Raw genomic sequence first — 18,167 nt, forward strand, 5'->3', positions numbered from 1 at the left:
GTGGCGCACGCCTTTAATCCCAGCACTCGGGAGGCAGAGGCAGGCGGATCTCTGTGAGTTCGAGACCAGCCTGGTCTACAGAGCTAGTTCCAGGACAGGCTCCAAAGCCACAGAGAAACCCTGTCTCGAAAAAAAAAAAAAGAAAATTTTGCACTGTTGGGGATTACAAATTGATCCTGAAAAAATACAAAGAGGAGATTCTTTTGATTATTTAGGTCATAAAATAGGTTTACCTAAAAGGTGCAAATTAAGAGTGATCAGTTGCAGATACTTAATGACTTCCAAAGATTGCTAGAAGACATTTCTCATCTACAGCACACTATTGGTATAGGTCCTGATGACCTGATTAATTTAAACAAAACCTTAGATGGTGGCAAGAACTATCTTAAATAGTCCCAGGGAATTATCAACTGAAGCTCAGAGAGAATTGCCTTTGATTGAAGAGAAATTACAGAAGTCACAGGTGGATCATGTAGATCCAAATCTTAACTGCATTCTGGTCATATTACCCTCCAAACATTCCCCTACAGGAATTTTAATGCAAAGGAAAGATATTATTTTAGAATTGGTCTTTTACTATATAAACTGAATACAAAATTTAAATCTGAACACCACTGGACAAATGAGACATCAGAAGAAAAGGGGCAAATCATACAGAAAAAAGGTTCAATTCTGTATGAAGAGTAAACTGGCCTATTGGTATGTCACATTTCCAACAGAATAAAATTTCATAGATCTTCCTAAACATTTGTTTCTGCTATTCTCTACAGATGTATAACGCAAATGTTTTTTTTTTTGTAGTCTCAGTCCTATTAAAGATGAAAGCTGGCTTTGGATCTAGAGTGTGGTTCTCTCCTTCTCTAAATCCAAGCAGGCTTATTAAAGTGAAATCCAAAATCTCTGTCTCATGTCAGAAGAGTCACCTGATATGAGACAGCAGAAAAACAAATATTTAAGGACTGTTATATTGCTACTAATCTCATAATTCTTTGGTTTATAATAACTCATTAACAGCTTTTCTTAAGGTACAAAATTTGTAATATTAATCTAAACGTTTTTTCATGACATTAATGGTTATTCAGAGTACTAACTAATTATGGATAAAGGTTTCATCTGCCTTTATGTAGATGATTTCAGGTTTGAGTCTCTATTAGTTTTCTACAGTGAATAATGAGCATGCCTAACAGTAACCTTTGGAGTCTCCATAAGGAGGATGGAGCCTCTCAATGATGATTCCTCCAGGACTATGATAGCACCACTAAGCTGAAAAACACCACCTAAAGATTGGTTTTGACTACAAACTGCTCTGAACAATTTCAAGGCGACTAGCTGAGATAATCCAGCCTAAAAGACTACTCTAGCCAGGACTTGAGACAAGTCCTGCACTTTCCCATTGGACAACAATGAAATTGGACAACCAATGATACAACTACCTCTCACAAGACTTGAGAATTGACCCAAAATTTTCTTTTCAGGATCTCCTAAAGATATTATTGCCTCCCCCCACCCCAGACAGCAGGAAGTAAATTTAAGAATATGATGCTCACATTTCATAGAGATGGTGTGGGTGGTTTTTGGTTGTTTAATGGGCTATGGATATTTTTCATAATTTAGGGGGGGTGGTTATTGGTTACGGTCAGGAGAAAAGTTGAATTAAGGAGGTTAGATTCAGAGTTCTTGTTTTGAGCAGAAAAAAGGGGGATATAGATATGATAGGATAAAAGGGTAGATTATTAAATCTGCTCTGAAAAGAAAAAAAGGGGATATAGATAAGAAAAGAGTCTATTTGAATCTATTCTGAAATGAAAAAGGGAGGTTATTGATATAATAAGGTAAAAAGATAGATTATTGAATCTATTTTTTAAAAGCAACTACTAGTTTTAAATGTTTTACCTTGGATTGGATTTTTGTATATTGTATACACATTTTGTATATTGATACAAATTTGAGATTAATTTTGTTAAAACATACTGTACATACATTTCCTACTCTTGTTCAAGCTATTGTACCTATAAGTCTCATTTAACAATGTAATGAAAATTTATAATCCTTGAAAATTATTATTACCAACTGTTTAGTATAATAATGAAATGCAGGTTAATAGTTAATCACCTATTATAATGGAACTTTTAGTCATATCAGGTATATTTTCAAGGTTAAATGAAGATGTATTTTAGACAGAGAGGTCATCTTCAAACGTTTCAGAGATCTACAGAATAAGGCATTTAAGATATTTTAATAACACAGGTTCTTTTTTTTTTTTTATGACAATGAAACATGTCTGCTCCTGCATCACCATTCTACTTCAGAGAAAATAACGGACATCAAAGAAACTCCACATGGAGTTTACTTTGTTTGTGGCAAAAGTAAGTCCCTGGGCAAGAAAATGCCCCTGCCTTGACTGCTGACTGCATGCTGACCTAATTGGACAAGCACGACACAAAAGAAAGTGACTGCCCGACATTGTCAAGACAAGAAGGGACAACCATTCAGAATATTGTGCTTCACAGAAAAGTCTGTCGGATATAATAGGCCTGTCTGTAGGCTGAAAATTATACCCCAACATTGCAGAGGAACTTTGGGTGACTGTCCAGGCAGCTAGCTGTTTTCTGTCATTTCTCACATTTTTTGGAAGTCACTTGCTCACACTTTCTGCTTACTCAATTAATATTATTTCCTTCTTGGTTTTATGAGGGAGTTGAAGACTAGGTAATTATAGTATTCTTTGTTTACCAGATGCAGAAAGCAAGTTATGATAGAAAGTAAATTAGGTGCAGGACTTTGGACTCACCAAGATAAGGTAGACATGGAGTATTTTCTCTGAATTTGTCAAATGCAAATGGACAAGACATTGTTGGTGTATTTATTACCTGTATATATTGTATATAGTTATTGCACTTACTGTATATAGTTTCCTTGTATTAGTTATAGTCTTTTTACTTTAGACAAGAAAAGGGAAATGTAGTGATATTTCCTTTGTCTTTTAATAAATAAAGCTTGCCTGAAGACCAGAACGCAAAATAGCCACACTAGTCAGCCATACAGGCCAGGCAGTGGTGGCACACACCTTTAATCCAAGCAGCCAGACTAGTTAGCCATAGAGGCTGCTTGGTGGTGGTGCACACCTTTACTTCCAGCACTAGAGAGGAATATAAGGTAGGGTGAGACAGGAACTCACTCTCTTTCAGTCTCAAGATTTCATAGCGGTAAGAGCTCTCTAGTGTCTTAGCTGCTTTGCTTTTCTGACCTTCGAGTTGAACCCCAATATCTGTCACTGTGTTTTTATTATTTATGCTACAAAAGGTCATAGAGGGGTGCTGCCTACTGGCTTGCTCAGCCTGTTTTCTTATAGAACCTAAAACTACCAGCCTCGGATTGGCTCCACCCACAATAGAATGGGCCCTCCTCCATGAATCACTAATTAAGAAAACTCCCAACATGCCTGCCTACAGCCAGATTTTATGAAGACAGTTTCTCAATAGAGGCTCTCCGATGGCTCTAGCTTGTGTCAAGTTGACATAAAACTAGCCAGTAGAAGTATATTTATTACGTTGTAAGGGGAAAAATTAGAGGAAAATAATTTAGAGAATAGATAAAAATCTTAATATATAGATAAAGGAAACTGAATATTTTTATGTGTGTTGTTAAGGTATGTCTGGGTGTAGGCGTGTGTGAGCACAGGTAAGCGTGTGCCATGGCACATGTGTGGAGGTTGTAGGACAATCTTAGGTGCTTGCTAGTCCTGGATTTCCACCTCCTTTGAGATACAGTCTCTTGTTTTTTGAAGCTATGTACACTAGGCTAGCTGAGCTTTGAATCTGAGCAATTCTCCTGACTCTGCCTCCCAATTTTTGATAAGGGCACACTGATGGAGGAAGGTCATTGAGCAATAAAGAAACTGCTTGGCTGGCCCTGATAGGTTAAAGCATAGGTGGGAGGAGTAAACAGAATAGAAATCTGGGCGGAAGAGGAAGTGAGGTCAGACTCTGCTCTGCTCCCGGAGAGACACAACAGCTCTGCTCTCTGGAGCAGAGACGCCATGCTCCGCTCTCCCGATAGCTCTGCTCTCTGAGGCACACGCGATGAAGCTCCGACCCAAGATGGACATAGGATAGAATCTTCCCGGTAAGCGCACCTTGGGGTGCTTACACACATTATTAGAAATGGGTTAGAACAATATGTAAGAGCTAGCCAATAAGAAGCTGGAACTAGCCGGGCCAAGCGGTGTTTAAATGAATACAGTTTGTGTGTTGTTATTTTGGGCATAAGCTAGCAGGCGGCCGGGGTGCTGGGGACGCAGCCCCACCGCCCTTATTTCAACAGGCACACCATGACTAGTTTTTTTACATCATTAGCTACACCCGTAGGGCAATGCAATTTTCATTTATTTGCCCAATATTATTATAGTAGTCCTTCAAGGCACCCAGAGATCTCTGATATGAATAATCTACTTCTATACTCTATGGACCAGTATTCTATATGCAAAATAGGTGTAGCATACACCACTGGTGAGTGAGTATGTGTGTGTACAAAATATTTTGGAGGAGTTCTATACTTTTTTCAAATAAACTTCGATATCCTCTGATACAGTCTTGTCAAAATTTATACTTCTGAAAACAAATGCCAGAAACATTTGCATAATATATGAATATTCATAAACCAAAGAGATAGTTAAGTGGGTAATGGTGGTGCTGCCAAACCTGACAACTTGAGTTTGATTCCAGGGTGGAAGCAGAGAAGTCCTGCAAATTTTCTTCTGACCTCCACATACACATGAACATACACACATAGATATGACAGATGATAGATATGTAGATATATGTCTTTAAAATACACACATAAATATATTTATTTCAGTATAATTTGTTCACAAGAAGACAAGAAGGAAATTAGCCAAATACCCTTTAACTGGGTAATGATTTCTTAAAATTAATAGGTAGCCATAAATGGTGCCAGAAAATGTGGCTCATGCCTTTAATCCCAGCACTTGGGAGGCAGAGGCAGGCAGATAGACCACCACACCTGGCCTCTTTTTGTTTATTGAAACAAGGTCTCACTGTATAGCCCATAAAGCCTTCAAATTTTATCTTCCTGTCTCAGCCTTCTGATTGCTAAAATTACAGACACGAGCCACCATACCCACCTAACATACTCCTTTTGTAATTAAGAAAATACTTTAAAGTTTTAACAATTAAGGAAATAAAAGAAGCTAAGATTACAGACCTAAGTAAATTAAAGCACTTACGGTTGTCATAAATCGGGTTAGAAACAATGGGCGGAAGAGCAGTTGTCAGGTTGCCATGTTCATCAGGAAGGAAGACTTGAAAACATAGTCTCACCACATTTAGGTCACAGTCCTCGATGTCCAGCAGCTGCTGTTCAGGGACTGAACAGTACAACATAAGCTTTAGAATGCAGAATGTATGTTACACATACAAAATCCTCCTGTCTTTCTCTCTACCACAACATCCAGTTACCCTAAGCAGCACCTAAACCTGCACAGAACTAGGATGGCCCACACGCTCAAGAATGGCTTTCATATCACACCATTACTGTCTAACAGTGCGTGATACATACAGCCATGTTCAGGGAGGAACTACGCTAGGAGCCTGCAACTTAAGGGTAGAATCACAAACTGACAGCATAAGTCAAAAGTCTTAATTCCGGAGGCAAGTCGTAGGCAACAGGAAACAGGCATTCTTTGTTAACCATGGTAATTGGCCCAGTCTGCAATTACCTTCTAAATCTAGCAAGAATCACGGTCATCCCTGTTTTTACAGGAAAGATATTGATTTTTAAAGAGAGGAGATAATTTCCCAAAGTTTCACAGCTAAATGGTGGGGAGGGAATTTGAAGCAAAGGGTCATACTAAGTGTACACCAACACTTTAGAGATGAGATGTACGGAAGGTACCAGACGGTGTAGGCTTACTTAAGACATTTTATGTGTAAGTTAGATTTGCTTAAAAACAAACAAAACGTACAAAAGGGCATTTTTATAGTTCTAAAAAAATTTAACAACTTGTCATAGAAAACAGTACAAGAACAGTTTGTTTACATTGATTTTGAAAAGAAACCTATTTCTAAAACAAAATATTGCTTCCTTTGAAATAATATTTCAACTCTATAGCAATAAATTGTTACTAATATATACCATATTTTAAAAGCATGAATTTTGTTAAAATACATGAAAATTTTACTCAGAAAGTAGATTAGTACTAAAATTAAAATACTAAATGTGAAAAACAGTTAGCCAAATTCCACAGTCTTATAGGGAACAACCAATAAAAATTTATTTCTTAAAATTAATGGGTAGCCATATATGCTGCCAGAAAAGGCGGTCCATGCCTTTAATCTCAGCACTTGGGAGGCAGAGGCAGGCAGATGGACCACCACAACTGGCTTCTTTTTGTTTACTGAAACAAGGTCTCACTGTATAGCCCATAATGCCAAACTGTAGTAATATGATCAGCGGCTGCTTCCAAACCTGACATTGAAATTTATTCCAGTATCTGCATTCTCAAGCCTAACATGTGAGTCTATAAAAACATGGCTGCCTAACTAGAAAGTCAGAGTGGGGCTGAGAGAGACAGTTCTGTTGGTGAGGTGCCCGCCTTGCAGGCACAAGGTCCTGACTTCTACTCCAAAGCCCATGTAGAAAGGCCAGGCTGTAACAAGGCTTATATGGGAAGGCAGACAGCGAGCCCTGGCAGACTGCCGAGCTCTAAGCCAGTGAGAAGCCCTGTTTCAGAACAACATCTGAGGCTGTCCTTAACTTCCATACCACTGCACCCTTCTCCCGTACGTAAGAAAAAAGGGGGCACCAAAACTCTATTGTTAGAATGCAGAACAGTTATATAAAACTAACATGGTTTTAAACCGTGTTTCTCATCTCTGGCACAGCATAGCTAAAAATGACTGCCAACCAGGAGTCATAAGTGATACGGATCCAGAGTAAAGGCTGAAAACCCAGCTAAGAACTACTTTGTGTGTGTGTGTAAAGACGAGATCTTCTTTACAGGGGACAGAGAGCAAGACCAGGTGTCTTAGTTGTCTTCATTTATGGGTTTTGTTTTTTTTTTTTTGGTTTTTCGAGACAGGGTTTCTCTGTAGCTTTGGAGCCTGTCCTGGAACTAGCTCTTGTAGACCAGGCTGGCCTCGAACTCACAGAGATCCGCCTGCCTCTGCCTCCCAAGTGCTGGGATTAATTCATTTATGTTTTGAGATGAGGTCTTTCACTGACCCTCCAACCCCAGACATCCCCCTGTAGTCACCTCCCCAGTGTTGACTGTTTTCAAATGGGCACTAGGATTACACTCAGGTCTTCGAGCTTAGGCAGGAAGCACTCACTTCTAGAGCCATATCTCCATCCCTGAACTACTGTTCTACAAAGTCTAAGTCTCGTTCTGGACGAGAAGAAACACCTTCTCTCTGAATCAGTGCAGCACTAGCTCTGCCCTTGGGTTCTCATCTCCCATGACCACCACTCCCACGTGCTGCTGCTACCCTACTAGACAAAGTGCTATGAGCTCAGAATGGTGTGCCGCATCTTTATGTTTCATTGAACACCGAAGGTAAGAGCTTACAGATAATAGGTATTTATTACACCTCTTCAGTTAATGAGTGACTAAAGGCTCAGATAGAATACAAGGTTCTTCTCAGCTACATAGTGAGTTTGAGGATGCAGTCTCAAGCAGCTTGAAATACATGTGTGCTCTACCACGCCTAGACCAACAAAACTATGTACGTAGCTACACAGGACTTTAGAAGGAAGACTTTTTAAAGTAAGGATAACTGCATCCACTTCAGCAAACATTTATCTATTGAACAATACAAAACGCTACAAGGTACTAGATGCCTTACCCAAATAGCATCATAAAGAATAAATGCTTAGGGTCAGTGAAGCAGCTAAGTCGGCAGAGGGCTTGTTTAGCACTCAAAAGAAACCTTGAGTCATCCCCAACAAAGCATAAGCCAAGTGTGATGATGGTCCCAGTACTGGGAGGTGGAGGCAGGAGGATCAGAAAATTCAAGCCATTCTTGGATAGGCATGTGTTATGTGGTAAGCCCTTGTCCCCAAACAATAACTTAAAAATAAAATGGCTAGTAAGTGCTATTGCCAATAAAATGTGCTAAATAAATAGCAAGATATATTTTGACAATACAAAAACATATCACAAAAATATTTTGAAGGGTTAGAGAGACACCTTAGTGTTTAAAAGTACTTGTTGCTCTTGCAGAGGACCTGGGTTTGATTCCCAGAACCCACATGGTGACTCATATCCATCTGCAATTCAAGTTCCAGAGGATCCAGTGCCCTCTTCTGAACTTCAAGGTTACCAGGCACACACATGGTACATATACATACAGGCAGGCAAAACATTCATACTTAAAAATCTAAAAAAGTGTAAAAAATATTTTGAGTGGCCAGGTATGGTGCTGCAGGTCTGTAATGGCAGAACTTGGGAGGCAGAGGCAGGGACAAGGCCAGCCTCAGCGAAACAGCAATTCAAGTCAGCAAGGCCTTATGAGATTCCTATTGGGAAACAACTGTGGGGGGAGGGAGGAGAGCGTGGATGGCCTACTCAGCACTCAGAGGAGCGAGTGCTGCTCCTTGCATGAGTGGCATAAGGAATAAGCATATTCAGAGAATCAAAACACCTGCAGCAGGTTTTAGTTTTTCTTTCATTTGTTTTAGCCAGGCACGGTGGCTCAAATTTAGAATCCAAGCACTTGGAAGGCTGATGAGGGAGGGTTGCTGGGAGTTCAAGGTCACTCTGTGAGAAGTAGTAATAGTCTGAGCTACAAAGGAAGAACTTATGTCAAAATAAACAATAAGAAAGGGGAAGGGGAGGCCTCCTTAAAAAAAAAAAAAACAAAGACACTGTCTACTTAAATACACTTGATTCCTTGGGTACAAATACAAGTCAACAAGTAGAATTACAATGTAAAGAGAAATCACAGTCCATCAATATTCAAATAGTAGAAATTGTAACAAAATACTTGCCATTGAAAGGATTGATTCCTGCACTTATTCTTAAAATAATAGCGTCTTTCACTTCTTTTTTCTTTACACACCGAATACCCAAATTCTGAAAACTAAGAACAAAAAATGAAACTTTCAAAATCACATCACGGTTAAAAATATGACAGAAGTCAAACACAGTCAACATTGAGAAGTCACCTTCCGGTCAAATCCAGCTACTAGGACATGGATCCTGTTTCTGATTTTGATAATAAAGATACAAGAGTAACAAAAAGTAGAACTGTCTAAGAGAACTGCTAATATACAAACAGTGTGCATGGCAGCGTTTGCCTTGAATCACAGCGCTGGGGAAACGGAGGCACGGGGATCATCCTCAGCTACCTAAGAGTTTGAGGGTTAGCCTAGACCGTGGGAAACGCTGTCGCAAAAGACCAAGCCAAAAAAGTATATATAGTACTATTTCACTTTCAAATATACTATTTTATAATTATATTTTACCAATATGCCTAGTCAAAGGTACCAAGGTAGATAAACATTTAAAAAAAAAAAAACACCGAAAAGCAAAATTTCACACTCCAAACAAATTCATGATCAATTCACTAAAATTTGTGTATCAAGAGGTGCAAAGACAGCCAAACCCTGAACTATGAAGGCATGATTTACTCCTATAACCTATATTTATTAAAGATTTTATGGGAGTGCTTACTGAATTAAAAAAATCTGTATACATTATGGGACTTAAAAGTTAAGTAACTAGAGAAGAACATCAGTATTCCTGGCTTTGTGAACATTTCAGAGGCTTGACAGCACTTGGGCAGAGAGGCAACTGTGCCCCCTTACGTACAGCTCTCACTTAGATGGGGACCTGGCTAGCCTTCTTAGGTCTGATTCCTCTGCTCGTTTATGCTGTCTCTAGCTCATCGCTGAAAGCTGTGTCATCAACTACATCAAATTACAGCGCGCAGCTGGAGTGTCCTGCTGTGTACTCCAGGCTGACCTCAAGTTCTGTCATAGATTACAGAATACACTTTATGCCATGTTATTGGAGTGAAGTTGTTTTTTTTTTAATTAGAGAGGTTTAATACTAACACTATTTAACACATTCAGAAGGTCACTTATGGAAAACTTCTCAATAGCTACAAATATTATTCATTTGCATATGTGTAATACAGATGATGGTGGGGGGAACTCCCCTGCCACCACCCAGTCATACTTGTTCCCACATGGAAAAACCATGACATCATTCGAGATGGGTGGGTGTGAATAAGGAAGCAAAACTCAATGATAAGAACGCCGCCTTTTCTTCCCATTTCACTTGGCTCTTGCAGCTACCTGGCTCACTCTACTCCACATCCGTGCCGCCTTTGCGTTCATGCTTCATGCTCGGCATTCACGCACCTGTGACTTCACCAGCACCTAAAATAACTCTGACATTTCCTTCCTCCACCTCCAATAACAAAAATAAATAAGCTATGAATTCTCAATCCTTTCTTGAAATCCTGTAACTAAATAATTCCTTCTCAAAAAGAATCTTTGGGAGATTTATTGTGTTTTTTAGTTTTTTTCTCTAATAAAAGGTTTTAAAGAATTCTTCACCCTAATATATACTACTTGGTTTTGTCTCATCTGAATAATCACACCTGCTAATGCACAGAATATTAAAAGTAATGGGGGGTTTCAAAACTCCAAGAGCTAGGCATTAACTCAATAGTATAGTACTTGTCTAGCTCATGATCCTCTGGAATCAACCCAACACTAGCAGAAAGAGAAAAGAAGGGAACAAGGCAAAAAACTTCTGTGTTAAGGAAACCAAGAATCATTAGGGTATTTGGTTCATTCTCCCATGTATTCCTTCATAGTCACTCAACATATTTTGGAGTTCCAACTGTGCATTAAAACTCTAGAAAGGAATGGAGATGTACAATTTCTCCCTTCATGGAACCTTGGTGTTGGGAATGGGGGATTGAAAACTCTAATTCATGGGCCAATTCAGCATACTGCTGTTTTTGCAAGTGAAGTTTGTATTGAAACTCAAACATGCCCATACACTCATGTATCATTTGTGACAGCTTTCCTGAAATAGCGGGGCTGAGTAGGATGGGCATAGAGTCTAAAAGGCTTGTAAAGCCTATGATCCGACTAGCCATTTACAGAAAGAAAAAAAAAACCCGCTAGCTCAAGTCTGCTGAACTACTAAATAATCATAGGCAAAAACCACTCAACTGAATCATACCAAGTTTTATGAAATTAAACATACTCTATGGGAAGGAGCATATAACAGGATCAATTCAGGTGGGCAGGCAGGCTTCCTGTGGGAAGTGATAGTGTGGAATGCACTAGGAAGACAAAAGGAACAGATCATGAGGAGGCCCTAGGAAAGGGCACTGTACGCAGGACGACTAAAGAATACTCTCATGACTGCAATGTAAGATTAGAGGTGCAGTCCTTTAGTTCCAGAGGCAGTGGCAGAGGCAGGCAGATCTCTGAGTTCAAGGACAGCTAGGGCTACACTGAGAAGCCCTGTCTTGAAATACCAGAAAGAATAAATTAGAGGCACTAGAGTGTGACAAAGATGAAAACACAGAGGCCATATGGAAGGACAGCTAGAAAACTGCAAATTAAAACAAGTTTGTCTTACAGAAATCAGAAAGAGTATTTCAAGACACAAACAGTTGAAAGTTTAAAACGCCAGGTGGAAGTTCAAGTAATGCAGGCAGTAGTATTGCTTGTCAAATGTGCTTTAGTTGGGCTTTTTGTGTTTTGTGTTATTACTATTAATGAGGAACTTTTTTTGAAACAATGCCTCCCAGGTTGGCCTCAAATTTTTCATAGATTATGCAGAATTTATATCACAACATAAAAAGCTTTCTTTACTTTCAAAAATTATAAAGACGAACACCTATCCAAATATGGTAACACATGCTTACTTATAACCAGTACTCTGGAGGTTGAGGCAGGAGGATCACCACAAGCTGGAAGCTAGGCTGAGCTACACAGTGAGATTCTGTCTGCAAACAGCCCAAACTGAGGAGATAAGGAGTGGCAGTGCACAGCTCTGTTGTCAGACTGCTGGCCTAACACGGCAGCAGTCTGTCTTGAGCTCAGTCTGCACAGACTGATGTGGTACTTTGGCTAACCTCACCCTGGACTCTCAGTGTCCGGGTCCTCTGGAAGGCCACCTGGCCTATATAAACCCTATCTTGAAACACTAAGAAGAACATACAAATTTTTAAAATAAGTACTCCAGCTGAGCCAGACATGGTGGTGTTACCTGCAAACCCAGAATTCGGGAGGTGGAGGCAGGAAGATAAGTTCAAATTCACTCTACATAGCAAGTTTGAGTCCAGCCTGGGTTACATGAGCTGTCTAAACCTGCAACTCTCAAGGAAGTAGTTCTGCTGATTGAAAGGACAATTCTAATGCCAATGGTAAAAACAAAAACTTAAATATCAGGTTGGTGAGATGGCTCAGGGGATAAAGGCATCTGCAACTACACCTGGTGACCTAAGTGCAATCCTCAGAGTTCTCATGGCAGAGGAAAGAACCAGCTTCACGAGCTGGACCAACTCAGACCTCCACATGCACCCCATGGCCCATGCATGTACCCCTATAGATGAAAAATAAAATTAAAAGTTTAAAAGTAAGCTATAGTAAATTAAATAAGAAATTAAATTTGCTAAAAACTAATGCTATTCTTGTCCTACTGCAAAGATTTCTGTGACTGCATACTTACAACAGAGGTCTGCGTTCTGGTCCAAATTCTGCTTCATAGTAGCCATCTCTGCAGTCTTTTCCAACTAAATCATGAGGATGAGGTTTATATGGGTCATTCTTTGTTACCAACGTAATTCTCACTTTTCCTTTTCCATAATAGTTCATAATCTGAAAGGGGAAATTCATTGTACAATCCGTAAGTATATCTTGTTAAGAACAGAGCTGCCAGATGGTATACTGTGGCATATGCCAGTAACCCCAGCATCTGGAAGGCTGAAGAAGGACTGGCACAAATTCAATGCCAGCTAGGGCTACAAACAACAATACCCTGTTTTAAAAGCAAACAAATATAAAAAGCTGATCCACTAAATTCAAGTATATAATGAAGTCAGCACTGAATAAAGTTCAAATATTCAGCAGCTTACTTGAGATTAAAGTTTTCAGAGAATACCAGCAGGGAAAACTATCTTTCAACTCTCCTGAAATGTTCTTTCTGCCCTAATTTCATCTAGTTTTATCATCTGGTTACTTTTTTCCCTTTCAAAACCAGGCCAGGTGGTGGCGGCACACATCTTTAATCCCAGCACTCTGGAGGCAGAAGCAGGTGTATCTCTGTGAGTTCAAGGCCACCCTGGTCTACAAGCTAGTTCCAGGACAGGTTCCCTAGCTACAGAGAAACCCTGTCTCAAATAACCAAACCAAAACCAGTAAGCATGCTGGTCATTGTGGTGTATACTGTTAATCCCAGAACTCAAGAGGCAGAGGCAGAGACAGGCTGATCTCTGTGAGTTCAAGGTCAATCTGGTCTACAGAGTGACTTCCAGGACAGCCAAGGCTACAAAGAGAAACTCTGTCTTAAAAAACCAAACACAAAACAGGTAAACTGTATTGGGGATGTAGCTCAGTTGGTAGAATGCTTGCCTAGTGTGCACAAGGCCCTGGGTTTGATTCCCAGAACCACATTAACCACACTCAACAGGAAGAGACAACAATTTTCAGAAGTTCAAGGTCTCCTCAGCTAAGTGATGAGTTTGAGGCCCACTTGAGCTATATGAGATCTGTGTCAAAATCCAAAATCCTAAATAAATCAAATAAGTTGATACCTTTTCCTCTCTCTCTCTCTCTCTCTCTCTCTCTCTCTCTCTCTCTCTCTCGTTCGTTTTCAAGAAACAGGGTTTTTTCAAACAGGGTTTCTCTGTGTAGCCCTGGCTGTCCTGCAACTCCCTCTGTAGACCAGGCTGGCCTCGAACTCAGAGATCTGCCTGCCTCTGCCTACCAAGTGCTGATGTGCACCAACACAGCCTGGAAAGTTGATTTTTTTTTTGGAGGAGTGGGTCACAGAGCACAAGGAAATGCTTAGAAATTAGCTTTTCAGTGCCTTGCTTTTGGTTACACTGATATACCATAAATATGCCTTGAAAAACATATTTAAGCCGCACTGAAAATAATAGCAAATAAATATGACCCACCTGCCTTTGCCTCCCAAATTCTGAGATTAAAGACATGTACCACTGTGCCTGTCTGTTTTATATTTTTTTCTTTGAAAGTTTCATACATTTACTTATACAGTGTATACTGATCATATCCACTCACAATTGCTAAAACTACAAAATAGGCTGATGGAGAAAGAATTCAAGCTGTAAAGTGTTTAGAACCTGTTGGAGCAGAAAAGACACAAATCATACACATAATTTTGATGCATAAAGTAATATGATTTAAGAAGAACTAAGGGATGGTTAGATGGTGCTATAGGTAAAAGCATTTGCCATGAAGAAGTGCAATCTCTGGATCTCACACAGTACACGAGAGCACTGCCCTGAAGGCTGTCCTCTGACCTTTACACGTGTGTGCATGTGCACGGGGGGGGGGGGGGGGGCAGAGGGAGAGAGTCTAAAAAAGTTCAAGAATTAAAAAACAAACAACAAAAACATGGTACTCTGAGGACAGATGGACCATGAAAAAGAGCTTGTGGCAAAGGAGGGGGAAAAAAGCAGGTTTTGAAATTCGCCCTTGACTGCACCCACCCTACAGAAGAAGCATTGTGGATGTTGCTGGTTCCCAGCAGTTCCACCAGAGAGAGTTGAGACGAGAGGAAAAGATGGAAATCTTGACGGAGGGGTCATCAAAAGGAGCAGGAGCGAGATCACTGTCTCCTCCAAGGTGTCTTCTTCCAAACAGTACTTGAAATATCTCATAAAAAATCTCTGAAAAAGACCACTCTCCAGGACTGGCTCATGTCTGGCTGCGCATCATTGCTAACAGCAGAAATAACTCTGAAATGCCTGTGCTACTTCCAGGGTAAAACTAGAACGAAGGGGGTGGGGAGTGAGGGTCAAGACACACTGTCTGCAATGTTTGTATGAGTTCATAAATAAAATCTAGGAACATTTTTTAAAAAAGAGGAGCTGAAATGACTCACAAGATTGGAAGAATAGAATTTTTAAGTTAACTTTTCACTACATCTCTTCTTCCATTTGAATACTTAAAAGAACTTAGATAACCCAAATCCATACTGTTGACAAAAATGTCATTTAAAAGCATGAAGTTATAGGGCTGAAGTGATAGCTCAAAAGGAAGAGCACTTCCTGGTCTTCCATAGGACCAGAGTTCAGATCCCAGTATCTGTATCAGGCTCATAAACATATAACAATAAAATCTTCTTAAAATTTAATTTGTACAGTAGATGGGACAAAAAAGCTCTAGGCACACCATTATACAATATGGTGACTATGTACAGAAACACTGTGTATTTAACTAAACTAAGAGGACTTGGAATGTTTCCACAAGGAATGACAAATGTTTGAGGAGTTAAGTATGTTTAACCTGATTTAAGAATTACATGATGTATACATGTATCAGACATTACATGACAGTCCATTAATATGTTTAATTCCAGCATCTACGTATCAGTTAAAACAAAAAGAAGAGAAATTTGGAAATCAATACATAACTTGACAATGGACTTATTGTTTTAACTTTGTAATTCTCCTTAGGTTCAATAAAATAAATTGTAAATAAGCTAGTTACAAAGAAGTGATTTCAGATCTAATCATGAAAGATTAAGAACCATTTTTCAAATTTGATTTTGAGATAACATCTTTTATCCACACTGGTCTCTGGACCCAAGTGATCCTCCTACCAAAGCCTCCCCACAGTGGGCGATACTACCCCAGACTAGTTACTAACTTTGTTTTTATTTATTTGTTGAGACAAGGTCTTGTTTAAAAAGTCCACATTGGAGCCAGGCGGTGGTGGTGCATGCCTTCAATCCCAGCTCTCAGGAAGCAGAAGCAGGTGGATCTCTGTGAGTTCAAGGCCAGCCTGGTCTACAAGAGCTAGGACAGGATCCAAAGATACAGAGAAACCCTGTTTCGACAAAACGGAAAAACAGACAAAAACAGTCCACATTGGCTTGGGTCTTCTTATGCAGTCTGGGCAGTCCTCAAACTGAAGATCTACTTGTCTTTGCCTCCCAAATGCTTGGATTACAGGCATGTGCTACCCCATCAACTCACTATTAAGCCTTTTAATTGGAATTTAAGTGATAAAAAGCACCTAGGCATGATTGTGCATGCCTATATTCCCAGTGTGAAGGAAGCAGAGGCAAGAGGGAATAGCACTACACGTTTGGGGCTAGCCTAGTCTAGAGAAATTTTGTTTCAAAACATCAAACATGAGCAAATAAATTATAAAAATTAAAAGGCAAGTAAATATAATTTATAAATAAGACATATAAACATACCTTATAAATATGGTACATTTGCCAAATTCATTTTCAGTCAAAAACTACCTTCACAGGCTAGGAATCTATCTCAGTGGTAGAACACTTGCCTAACATTCTAGGTTCAATCCTCAGTACTGTCTATCAAAAAAAGATAGAGACCAGAAGCTTAAGCACCTGTGATACCAACTCTGCTGTCAGGAGATGGGAAGCAGAAGCAGGAGGACACTGGATATATTGAGTGAGAAAGCAACAGAGACACCCTGCCTCATAAACGTGGAAGAAAAGCACTAAGCTATCCAAGCCTGTTCTGATGTCCACATGGGCACTGAGGCATGAGTGCCGACATTCACACACACACACACCTTAAATACACAGAGAAAAAAGTGATAGTTTAGATGATAACTCAAGAGTACTGGAGATGTGCAATAAAGGTAAGAAAAAAGAGGGGGAAAGTTTTCTATATTAATAGCTCTGAAACTAAAAGATTGGAAAAAATTAGAGTTTCCAAATCCATGTTTAGCATATACTATAATTCCCCCTCACCACCATATATAGAGAACGCCTTTTCCTTACTAAAAGCTTCATGCTTACAGGAGGGATGAGATCCAAAAGTGTCAGAATATAGTAAGCACCGTGAATCACTGCAGTTACATTAATACGCGAACTACAGCAGCAAAGAGTGCGCATATCTAAGAGAGCTCCCTACACACCTAGTTAATGCAAAGAAGTACAAAGAAAAGAAATGGGATGGGAGTAAAAGACCGGGGAGGTAACTGTTAAGAAACCGAGCCTTCCACTGGGCGGTGGTGGTGCAGCCCTTTAATCCCAGCACTGGGGAGGCAGAAGCCGGTGGACAGCCTGGTCTACAGAGTGAGTTCCAGGACAGCTAGGACTGCACAGAGAAACCCTGTCTCGAGACAAAACCATAACAAAAAAGAAACTGAGTGTTGAATTCAATTGTCATAGGAAATACGATCCACTGAAAGTGAGCCGCTGAGGAAGGGCTTGTTACCTGGATAGATGGATATGTCCGGTTGTTGTCTGTGCTGTGCTCTCCAGGAATGCTGCCTGCTGAGCGCCCTTCACACTTGTATCTAAACCGCATTCCCCTTTGTCTTGGCTGCTCAATTATTTCTACATATGGATTATATGCACCTGAAAGTTTAAAAAGGGACATAGCAATGAGTGAGATTATAATAGCAATATAATGGATTTTTAAGGACTTGGGTTTAAAAAAAAAAAAACAATACAATACAACAAAGCAAAGATCTTTTTCCTTCCCAACATTAAATAACAAGTTTCAAATGTAGTCATCAAAGATGACGTGAGGAAGCTATCTTTTCCCTCCACAAACTGAGCTCCTAGTAGTATTAACACACAATTGATTAGTGCCTTACGGCTTGATACCTGTAACTAACGGCAGTATTAAGTTTGAGGCAACCACTTTAGAGTTACTACCCATATGAGGCCAAATTAGAAGGGTTTTCACCCAACACTTCCCAAGAAAGGTGAAGGAGATAGTATTCCAGAGTACATTATACTCCAAGATTGAGTAAAATGTACTTACCTGCTTTATTTTGAATTAGACTCTAAGTACATGAAAGGACACTCATTGAAAATTAAAATGGACTTAAATTTTTGTGCACACAAGTCTGGAATACCAAAGAATCTGTGCATAACATATTAAAACAAGTCTCAGAAGTGATTTTACATAGGCTCAACTAAATTTTCACATCAGTTCCAC

At 39.7% G+C, this 18,167-nt stretch overlaps 1 protein-coding gene across 4 annotated transcripts in view; it reads right to left on the reverse strand.

Annotated features, from left to right (window-relative positions):
• Positions 1–18,167, reverse strand: part of Rel (REL proto-oncogene, NF-kB subunit) — a 40,151-nt gene that overhangs the window by 12,254 nt on the left and 9,730 nt on the right. For all 4 annotated transcript variants that reach the window (XM_050140814.1, XM_050140813.1, XM_050140812.1 and 1 more), the window contains exons 2-5: positions 17,436–17,578; positions 12,719–12,867; positions 9,007–9,098; positions 5,246–5,386 (exon numbers count right to left, since the gene is read on the reverse strand). In XM_050140814.1, the coding sequence (XP_049996771.1) occupies positions 5,246–5,386; positions 9,007–9,098; positions 12,719–12,867; positions 17,436–17,578 (525 nt within the window). The remainder of the gene's footprint in view (positions 1–5,245; positions 5,387–9,006; positions 9,099–12,718; positions 12,868–17,435; positions 17,579–18,167) is intronic.

The sequence above is a fragment of the Alexandromys fortis genome, unplaced genomic scaffold (genome assembly GCF_014885135.2).
Source record: "Alexandromys fortis isolate MF-2015 unplaced genomic scaffold, M_Fortis_MF-2015_v1.1 scaffold_7, whole genome shotgun sequence".
In the NCBI taxonomy this organism is placed as follows: Eukaryota; Metazoa; Chordata; class Mammalia; order Rodentia; family Cricetidae; genus Alexandromys; species Alexandromys fortis.